The sequence below is a fragment of the Chanodichthys erythropterus genome, chromosome 21, assembly GCF_024489055.1.
Source record: "Chanodichthys erythropterus isolate Z2021 chromosome 21, ASM2448905v1, whole genome shotgun sequence".
NCBI classification, from domain to species: Eukaryota; Metazoa; Chordata; class Actinopteri; order Cypriniformes; family Xenocyprididae; genus Chanodichthys; species Chanodichthys erythropterus.
Genome location: NC_090241.1, coordinates 22,499,507 through 22,510,887, shown reverse-complemented (window position 1 = coordinate 22,510,887; position 11,381 = coordinate 22,499,507). Strand labels below are relative to the sequence as shown.

Here is an 11,381-nt window from a genome sequence, read left to right as displayed (position 1 = left end):
TGACTGCATTCGTTTAGTATAATGTGAATGCCATGTAAAGTTTACTTTGTGTTATATACCATTTATAAACAATATCCAAATATATTTAATGTCAATAATAAAATTGTAATCATTTACCTCTAGGCACAACGGCGGCGCCCAGTGGCCAATAAAAGAAAAACATTCAAAAAATCATTTATTTTAGAAATAGTAAAACATACAAAAGACAAAATGTATAAGAAGACAAATAATAGTAAATGTAAATGCAAATTAGAAAAGGACACATTTTTAAACGTTAATGATTATTAATATCATGATTTAAAATAACTTTCCTTAATAATGTTAACAAATGTATATAAAATGCTTAACAGATCATTAGTTTATTAAGGCCTACATTCAAATGTAATTAAACTTTGATTTATATATTTTCAAATACTTTCATAAAGTGTCCCAAGAATCTATTTGGCACAATTTCATTGCATTAGATAGGCTGCTGGGGGCACTTTATATTAATTTTTCTCAATGAATAGTTTAACTAATAATTCTGAAATATTGAATGTTTGTTAGTAACTTATTAATGCAAGTTATTATAAATATTACCAAATAAGATTAGACTTAATGAGGCTAACCAATACTAAATTCAATCTCCTCCTCCTCCTCATCATCAGTCAGTGCTGCTGCTGCTCTTGTGGCTCTCTCACTCTCACTCGCTTGTATATAGTTATCTTCAATAAACCCATCATCATCCTCTTCATTGTCATTGGTAGATGCGGCTGTGCGAATCCCTGGGCCACCGTGGCTCGAGAATCCCACCTCAAAGTTTGCAGTGTCACACTGACTCGTGGCGTCTACTTCGCTGAGCCTGGAGTGTCTGTAGCTTGCCAGATACTTGTGCACAACTTTGAATTTGGCCATCAAAGCGATAAGAACGGAGAGGCTGATAGCTGACACCAGAACAGCCACAAGGACCTTCCAGCTCTCTGAAGACATTTTTGGATCATCAATGCCTGTGGCCTTTGTTCCTAAAAAAAAATTGTATTTATAATGGTTAGCTGCATCTCAGCTGTATGCAGGATTAAAAAAGTTGGAAATCACAGGTAATAATCTACATTATTAAAGAAAAAAAAGAGATTTTGACCATTATTTGTAGTGGTTGTAATGTTTGTTTCCACTGTGAGTAGTTTACGGAGGAAGGCTCCATGGTTGACATCTTTAGAATATCCTGCCATGAGAAAAATAATTGATATTGAAATTAGACAGAGTATGTCCATTTTTAGAGAAAGACAAAATGTCTTGGGGCATTCAAATAGCTTTTTTTTGTCCATATAAATATAATTAATACATAGAAAATTAAAGATATGGCCCATCTACAATAATTTAGTCCAACATTCAGTTCACTCACATAATTACCGGAATACACATTTTTATCATGAGCTGTTTTTTTTGTTTTGTTTTTTAAATTCCTGTATTAAAAATAATATAACTAGTATTATTTTGGATGGGGCACACAGTCAAAATAAAAAAATAAAAAAACATAATTAAAGGATTAGTTCACTTTCAAATTAAAATTTCCTGATAATTTACTCACCCCCATGTCATCCAAGATGTCCATGTCCTTCTTTCTTCAGTCGAAAAGAAATTAAGGTTTTTGATGAAAACATTCCAGGAGTTTTCTCCATATAGTGGACTTCAATGGACCCCAAACGGTTGAAGGTCAAAATTACAGTTTCAACATGATCCCAGACGAAGAATAAGGGTCTTATCTAGAGAAACCATCGCTCATTTTCTAAAATTTTTTTTTAAATTATATACGTTTTAGCCATAAATGCTCATCTTAAACTAGCTCTCTTCTTCTTCTTCTCTATTAGAATTCCGGCAGTGTAGACACTGCTAAGTGTATTACTGCCCTCCACAGGTCAAAGTTTGAACTAATTGTTATATACTTGCACTAGCATATTGTATATGACAATTCAGTTCAAACTTTGACCTTCAAGATAAGCATTTATGGTTAAAACGTATATAAATTTTATTTATTTTTTAGAAAATGAGCGATGGTTTCTCTAGATAAGACCCTTATTTTTCGTCTGGGATCGTGTAGAATGCTTTGAAGCTGCACTGAAACTGTAATTTTGACCTTCAACCGTTTGGAGTCCATTAAAGTCCACTATATGGAGAAAAATCCTGGAATGTTTTCATCAAAAACCTTAATTTCTTTTTGAGTGAAGAAAGAATGACATGAACATCTTGGATGACATGGGGATGAGTGAATTATCAGGAAATAGGCTATTATTATTTCTTTAAAAATAAAATTGTTTGACTGCTTATTAATATTTTTTAAAAAACTTTTGTCCACAAATGTAGACAATGTGGTGCAACCAACAAGTAGAGAAAAAGCATAAAACAAAAATTATATGTGACAGTGTCAATGTCAGTCAGTTTTAAAATATTAGACAGTTTTATCTTTCTATGACAAGGCAAGATTAGCATTGTTAAATGTCATATGGAATGACTCCCCAAAAATGTAATCCTGTTTATGAATTTAGAATGTATAATAATAACAAAGTTTTGTGAATTCAATAATTTAATATTTAAAAACTTTTTAAAAAATAATGATTAGGATGGTGTGTGTTATAACGTTTTACTTGATGGTTTTACCACATGACATTTTAAAGCCAAAACTTTTCTTGAAAATGGTATAAGCTGGTATGACTTGATGGTGAAAGTGTTTTAAATCCATATAAAAACCAATGTAGTGCATTCCTAAGGAATAGAAACTAGGTGATATACATCACTGACCCAAGTAACAAACAAAATAAATACAAGACAGTAGTTTTCATACCATCATTGTGGTCATCCTGTGTCATGCTCTTTGAGTCTCTGATCAACTTTACTCTGTTTCCCACTTCCTGTCTGTTATTAGGTTCTCCTCCGAGTTGAACAAACTGATTCAGTCTCAGGTCTTGAACTGCAGCAGATGGAATGTTCCCCAGGAAGAGCATCTGTAAACTGGAGAGGCTGGTCAGAGCGTTTGCCTCCACCGCGGCCAGTTTGCACCTACTCAGGTCTAGTACTTTAAGAGAAGAAAGGCTGTAAAGATGGTCTTTTAACAGTAGAGGGAGGTAGTTGCCTGATAGGTTCAGTGTGACCAAGTGGCTGAAGAGGTTCAGGCGCTTGAAGCTGTCACTGTGGGTTAAGTCTAACAGATTGTCAGACAGATCCAACTCGGTCACATTCATCCAGATGTGCTGTGGTATTGACGTAAGTGTTTTCCCACTGCAGTCAAATGCAGCCTGAAGAAAGAATAAAGAATTATATGATTGTGAAACGTACTTCTGGAACGTCTTGTGTAATGAAACGGTATTAGACATATGAGGATTAAAAAACAGTGTTTACATGAAAATAATTTTACCCTATTCTATAAAGATTTTAAAGAAGGAAGATCACCCACTTGCCGTTTCAAATAAAAAAATAACAACACTTTTATTTTCTCACGAGATAAACTACTTCCAGACTGGGTAAAACTCTGTCACCAAAAACAGGAAACAAATGCCTACAAACAGGATACTCCTGATGTAGCAGCACTTGCTCTGGCTCGGGGAACAAAAGAGGCCAGAGTGTGTGTTGTTTTTCCTCACCGTCTCTCTGTTGACCGTACATGGACCCAAGGTCTGGAGTGTGTAGCATGATCCTGAGACCCAAAAACACAGGAGCACACACACTGTGTGTGTAGCAGACCCCATGTTTTCCTGCTTCCTGTAGAAATCACAATTAAAGAAAGATGATAAATGGCAACCAGAGAAATGGCCTTGAGATGCTGCGAGAGTTTGAGTTCTGCTGCAACTTTATAAATATATAACATCATATTATTTTACGTTTTAATGGGTAGTCAAGGTTGACAGTGTGCAAGTGTTTTTCTATTCTTTCAACAAAAAAAGAGTAAATATTAAAATAATGTATATATTATATAAATGTTATACATAGTTAATTTTATTTTTCCATTTTAATAGCATTTTCTGTAATGTTTGCTTGTAAATGTAAAGTTTTTATTATCATATTTTATTATAATTAGTGACTGTGTAAACTTATTTGACCTTGTGGCATATTATTAATTGCAACATTTTCACTCATTTGTGAAAATATAAAATTCAACAATAATCAGGAACTCTTACATGCTGACACATTTAATAACTCACCACAAGACTCAGCACACCCTACTGCAAACAACATCATATTTATGAGACACACAAAGTAAACAAGACAGAGTACAGTGTAGCACTATGTAAGAAATAATGTACAGTCGGTTATGCCAAATAATCTCTGAAAGGGTAGTTTAGATTTTTATCAGCCTAAAGGGGTATATTTAATACTATATTTCACTTTATTGCAACTCCAGACTAATTGGCACCCTTGATAAATATAAGCAAATATGGATGTGGAAATAAATCTGCATTATTTATTTATTTATTTATCCTTTTGATCTTTCATTTAAAAAAAAATACAAAATTCTAACCTTTCATCGAAATAAAACAATTGAAAGTGGAGGGAAACTCACATTATATCATAAAAACTAATTTTTCTCCAATGCAAGCTGCCTACAATTATTGGCACCCCTAGAAATTCTTATGAGTAAAATATCTCTGAAGTATATTCCCATTCATATTTATGTTTTTTTAGCACACCAGGGTGACTAGGAGCATGAAAATGTGACTTCCTGTTCCACAGGAATACATATATGAGGAAACAGAAAATCTAAATTCCAGTAATCATCCATCACAATGAGTAAAACAAAAAATATAGTTCTAACGTGCAGTGAAAGATTGTAGAAAGTGGCTGTAAGGATATAGCTAAAGCATTGAAAATGACCATTTCTACCATCAGGGCAATAATTAAAGGATTAGTTCACTTTCAAATAAAAATTTCCTGATAATTTACTCACTCCCATGTCATCCAAGATGTCCATGTCTTTCTCTCTTCAGTCGAAAAGAAATTAAGATTTTTGATGAAAACATTCCTGGATTATTCTCCATATAGTGGACTTCAGTGGAGCCCAAACGGTCAAAATTACAGTTTCAGTGCAGCTTCAAAGCGTTCTACGCGATCCCAGATGAGGAATAAGGGTCTTATCTAGAGAAACCATCACTCATTTTCTAAAAAAAAAAAAAAAACTATATACGTTTTAACCATAAATGCTCATCTTGAACTAGCTCTCTTCTTCTTCTCTATTAGAATTCCAGCAGTGTAGACACTGCTAAGTGTATTACTGCCCTCCACAGGTCAAAGTTTGAACTAATTGTTATATATTTGCACTAGCATATTGTATATGACAATTTAGTTAAAACTTTGACCTGTGGAGGGCAGTAATACACTTGACCTTGACCTTTGACCTTCAACCGTTTGGAGGCCATTGAAGTCCACTATATGGAGAAAAATCCTGGAATGTTTTCATCAAAAACCTTAATTTCTTTTAGACTGAAGAAAGAATGACATGAACATCTTGTATGACATGGGGGGTGAATAAATTATCAGGAAATTTTAATTTGAAAGTGAACTAATCCTTTAAGAAGTTCCAATCAACTAAAGATGTTACAAATCTGTCTAGAAGAAGACATGTGTCTATACTGTCCTAATGCACAGTGAGGAGGAAAGTTTGAGTGGCCAAAGACTCTCCAAGGATCACAATTGGAGAACTGCAGAAAATAGTTGAGTCACTGGGTCAGAAAGCCTAAAAAAAACAAGCAAACAAACAAACGAACAAACAAACAGCACCTACATCACCACAAGCTGTTAGGGAGGGTTTTAAGAAAAATCTATTTTTGGCAGCAAACCCACCAGATAGGGTTTACCAACAGATTAAAAAAATCGAAACCTGACCAATTCTGCTAGATATCTTTAATGACAATGATCCAAAACAATCAAAATCAACACAAAAATTTGTCTCTGAGCACAAAATGAAGCTTCTGCCATGGCCATCCCAGTCCCCTGACCTGAACCCTATATAGAAAATGAGTGGAGTGAACTGAAGAGAAGAAGCACCAACATGGAGCTGGAATCTGAAGGATCTGGAGAGATTCTGTATGAAGGAATGGTCTCTGATCTCTCCTCAGGTGTTCTCCAAACTCATCAGGCATTATAGAAGAAGACTCAGAGCTGTTATCTTGGGGAAAGGACGTTGCAATAATTGGGTGCCAATAATTGTGGCCAACATGAACTAGAAAAAAACATTTATTTCATATTGAGAATTTCCCCCCACTTTCAATTGTTTTACTTTAATGTGAAGAAAGAGTGATACTAAAGACATGAAACTAACACCAGCTATTTAGGAAATTCCCACCATAGGACAATGTTCGATTATACAGTTTAGTCATCATTATGCAAACATATTTAACCACAGAATGCTGCAACTGACCAATCAGAATCCAAGATTCCAGAGAGTCACGTAATAAGGGCAATAAAGTACAAAAAAAGTTCAGTAAAAAACAATAAAGTCAATGTGTGCTGCTAAAATGCTTTTCAAAGAACTTGTTCATGACCAGTTAAATAACGATTGCAAATATGTTAAAAAATCAATCATAAATCCAATAATGTTACTAGGTTACTGTTATCTTAAAACAATTTTACTGGAAACAGTGTAGGGTAAGTTACTCTTAAAAAAGTAATTAATTACTAGCTACTTATTACATCTTCAACAGTGTAATTAGATTACTGTACTAATTACTCTCACTAAAAAGTATGGCATTACTAATTACTTTATAAATCTTTCTAATTACTTTACATATCAACCTTGACTAGTTGAAGAATACAAGGATAGACATGAAACTGCTCTTTTAATACTCAATACTGGAAATTAAAGATTGACTGCTTGTCTTATCTTATAGTAAAAAAAAAAAAGTGATGTACTGAAGAAGACTAAACAACCCGATCTCAAAGCGCAACTATTTGACAAGGTGGGGATTTTATATGAATATGTCCACCTCACAGGCTTTAGCATTTCCTGTTTATCTCCTTGTGACTTCCACAGAGGCCACTTTTCGTTCAATAATTTTTTATAGGGGCCCTTCCTCTTACTCCCTCACTCTCCCACTATTCATTTCAGCACTGCTGGCGGTAAACACTCCTCAGGAGCTGCTTTTATCTCTTCCTGCCTCAAGACGCCCCCGTAACAGCATACCTGCATGATCTAAGAGCCAGCCAAATGGAAGTGTCTGTATGTACGTATCATTATAAATGTGAGAAAGATATCTTTAGAAAAGGTGTGGTAGAAGTACAGTAACTGAACCTGAGTTGTCCTTTATCTTCTTATGCTACTTTAATTAAATTAACAGCCCCCAGATGTTTTCCCAGACCTCTCGGTATGGGTCCGAACACACTGCGGAAATACGGCACAAAAAGAAATCTTTCACTTGACCTCCCCAAGATCATGTATACACCACATACACACCCTCCCCTTCTACTCCTGCATTGTTTGTTACTGATTACATTGGCACTAAGGACTTTGCATTGCTGTTGTAGCACATAAAAGAAACTCAGAATTATGCTGTTCAACACAGCTTTTGAATTATCAGTTTAATTGTTACCTGCATGAAGTTCCTGAAATTTTAAAAAGAAATTGTTTATGTTTATCCTTAATATATATCTTTTTAAATTAACATTATAGTGCAATGCAACAAAATAACAATAAAATAGGATTTAGATGAGGCCTACCTTTTTAAATTTTCCTGTGATACATTGGACAATATTGTTAAGTCTTATCCGTCTGGCTAGTAGCCTACGTGCGGTTAACCATGTTGATTCCAGTAATAGTCTACCTTCTCTTCCCTACACAGTTGGCTTGTTGTGGTTAACAACAGAATGTTAAATGACATGAGGGTTGACAGGAATGTGTGATCATTAGACATTAAACTAGCAACCTAGAATGATGTACTAAGATATTGTTCTCCTGCTCATATGTGCCAAAGTGATTTGGCACATTTAGGACTTTGCAATGTTTTTGTCATGTTACAAGTTATATAATAAACATACATAGTGATGAATGTAAGCATCAGAATTCATTGAAAAAGTGCATAGTGAGGCAACTTACCTGCGATTCAGTTCTTCCGGTTATTAAGAATATGTCAAAACTGAAGTTTTTTCTCTTCAGACGTCACATTTTATCATGGACAGGTTCATTTTTGTTAGCCATTTCCAAGATTAAGGAAATGGCAGGTAGGTTGTGCAAAGGTTGCGGGTGTGAGGTGTGTCTTTAGCATGCTATTATCAGAATAAGTTAATTTGTAACTGAATGTCGAATGGGTCACTGCTTCTTCTCTTTCACCTTGCAGTTGACATTTGAACTGATGGCACACATAAATTATCTTAACCTGAAGTGTTCAGTGCAGTTGGTGGTCGATTTCGTTCTCAGACACTGTGGTACTTCATGTCAAATTATATTGAAGGAATGTTTTTAATGAACTCCATGTTTTGTACAGTTTACAACATTACAAGGACTGCATTGTTTGTTAACAAACTCCAGGAGTCTTATGCACGAAACATTTTATCTTACCACTAAGAGTTCTCCTAAATAGCAGTGAAAGTTCTTAGGTGAGAGTTTCCTTTTAAAACCTATTCACAGAGCTGCTGGAACCAACTTTTGCTAAGGAATAGGGAGAAAAGGTGGGGTTGACCTCATTGTACAGGATGTCAACAAGTTTTCTAACTATGCCCACAGCGATTGGCTGATAGAGGATGGATGTCTGTCAGTGATTTAATCATATTGTAGAATGATGTAGCATGTTGCCATATTCAAATAAAGATTTTAAAATGTAGGCTGTAGTCACTAATTAAACAAGTATAGATCAGGTTTGTCCTCTTACACGTTGTCAGAAGAAGTCTCGGAGTCAAATGCAAGTTCACAATGTTTATTTTGAAGAGATAAAGAGAGGGTCAGACAGAGCACAACAGTCACAGTTCACAGGTGAAGAACCACACGCGGCGTCCAGCGATGTAATCCACTCTGGTCGATGACCGGAGAGAAATCCTCACACGACAGATGACTGAAGATGTGATTCACACCAGCAAAGAAAGAGACAGCTCACCGCAACCCGGAGGAGACTGGATCTCGCCTAAAGACAAAGCGCACCAGTTTCACCGGGAAACAAGGCAGGGTTCACTCGAGGTCAAGTTCACGAACACTCACAGACGTGTGAACTCCGGGCAAAGACAAACCTCCAGATGCCGGCGACTGAATCAGAGACAGAAACTGAGAGAAAATGAATAACTGGACCAGACAGCGTGACTGTGACCAACCAAGACAATGAGCGCGCGACGAAGGACAGGACAGGGTGCTACTTAAAGAAAACAGCTAATGAGACACAACAGGTGAACACTTACCGAAACGAGTGGGAGGGGCTAGTGCACACGCGAGGAACTGCCACCAACAGGTAAGTAAATAAACATACACACACACGCACCATAAATCACCCAGGAGTCGTGACAGTATCCCTCCCCCCAGGACCGGCACCGGACGGGCTCTATGAAGACTCACCCTGTCGTCGACGGAAGTCCTCGATCAGACCAGGATCCAGTATATCCCGGGCCGGAACCCAGCACCTCTCCTCCGGACCGTAACCCTCCCAGTCCACTAAATACTGAAAACCTCTGCCCCTGCGACGAGAATCTAGTATCCTCCTAACTGTATAAGCAGGAGCACCATCCACTAGACGAGGGGCGGGGGGGTTGGGGGCAGAGGCGGAGGAATTATTAGGGACAAAAAACACAGGTTTAACCCTGGATACATGAAAAACAGGGTGAACCCGACCAAGAGTAAGAGGTAACTTAAGCTTTACCGTTACCGGATTAATGACCTTAGATATACTGTATGGCCCAATGAAACGAGGAGCCAGCTTACGAGAAGGCTCACGGAGAGGCAAATCCTTGGTGGAAAGCCATACCTTTTGTCCACACACATAACGGGGTGGAGGTCGCCGGTGACGGTCAGCCGCAGCTTTGGTTCGTCTGGAGTTCTGTAATAAAAGTGATTTAGCTCTCCGCCAAGTGCGTCTGCACCTGTGCACGAAAGCTAAAGCAGACGGAACCGCTGCGTCGGGCTCCTGTGATGGGAAAAGGGGAGGTTGAAAACCGATAGACAACTCAAACGGGGACATATTAGTAGACGCAACGGGAAGAGAATTATGAGAATACTCGACCCATGGAAGCTGTTGGCACCAAGAGTTCGGATATTGTGACGACAGACAGCGAAGCATTCGACCGAGATCCTGATTAGCCTGTTCGCATTGCCCATTGGTTTGCGGGTGGTAACCAGAAGACAAGCTGGCTGTAGCGCCGATCTGTCTACAAAACTCCTGCCAAAAACGAGAGATGAACTGAGGACCCCTATCTGAAACTACATCAGTCGGAATACCGTGTAACCGAAAGACGTGATTAATCAAAACCTGAGCCATCTCTTTGGCAGAAGGGAGTTTAGGTAGGGGTTTAAAATGAACCGCTTTAGAGAAACGATCCACCACAGTCAATACGACAGTGTTACCATCAGACGCCGGTAAGCCGGTGACAAAATCAAGGGCTATATGAGACCAAGGGCGGGAGGGCACGGGCAAAGATTTAAGCAAACCAGCGGGAGGTTGATTAGAAGTCTTGTTACGAGCACAGACTGAACAGGCTAATACAAACTGTCTGACGTCCGTAGCCATGGAAGGCCACCAGAAACGTTGACGGATGGCAGCCAACGTTCTCCGAACTCCCGGATGGCCGACAAACCTGGATTCATGACCCCACCGGATGACATCGGAACGTAAACGCTCAGGAACCCATAGACGACCCGCCGGACACCCCTCCGGAACTTCCCCCTCTCGGCCGGCCTCCCTCACCCCCTGTTCGATTCCCCACACGAGGGCACCGACCATTCACCCTTCCGGAAGAATGGTTTCGGTCCGCTCAGACTCAGAACCTTCGAACAGACGGGAGAGAGCATCCGGTTTAGTGTTTTTAGAACCTGGCCGGTACGAGAGGGTGAAGTTAAAACGGTCGAAAAAAAGTGCCCAGCGAGCCTGTCTAGATGTTAATCTTCTAGCTGAACGGACATATTCCAAATTTTTATGATCCGTCCAGACCAGAAAGGGCTCAGAGGTTCCCTCCAACCAGTGACGCCACTCACCCAATGCGAGTCTAACCACCAGCAGCTCCCGATTACCTATGTCGTAATTTCGTTCCGCTGGGTTTAACCGGTGAGAGAAAAAAGCGCACGGATGCACTTTCCCGTCAACGGGAGATCGCTGAGATAAAACGGCGCCTACCCCGACATCAGATGCATCCACTTCCACTATGAATTGCTTAGCCGGATTGGGAATAGAAAGAACAGGCGCAGAGATGAAACGGGACTTTAATTCATCAAAGGCTACCTGAGCCTC

General features: G+C 38.5%; 1 protein-coding gene across 1 annotated transcript; it reads right to left on the bottom strand.

The window, feature by feature from the left end:
• Positions 1 to 242: 242 nt before the first annotated feature.
• Positions 243 to 8,204, bottom strand: c21h1orf210 (chromosome 21 C1orf210 homolog). Its single transcript, XM_067373761.1, has 5 exons — positions 8,057 to 8,204; positions 3,615 to 3,732; positions 2,819 to 3,269; positions 1,118 to 1,201; positions 243 to 1,001 (listed from the first exon to the last, which is right to left on the bottom strand). The coding sequence occupies exons 2-5, from the start codon at positions 3,717 to 3,719 to the stop codon at positions 604 to 606; spliced, it is 1,038 nt and encodes a 345-aa protein (XP_067229862.1). The 5' UTR covers positions 3,720 to 3,732; positions 8,057 to 8,204; the 3' UTR covers positions 243 to 603.
• Between the last annotated feature and the right edge of the window lie 3,177 nt (positions 8,205 to 11,381).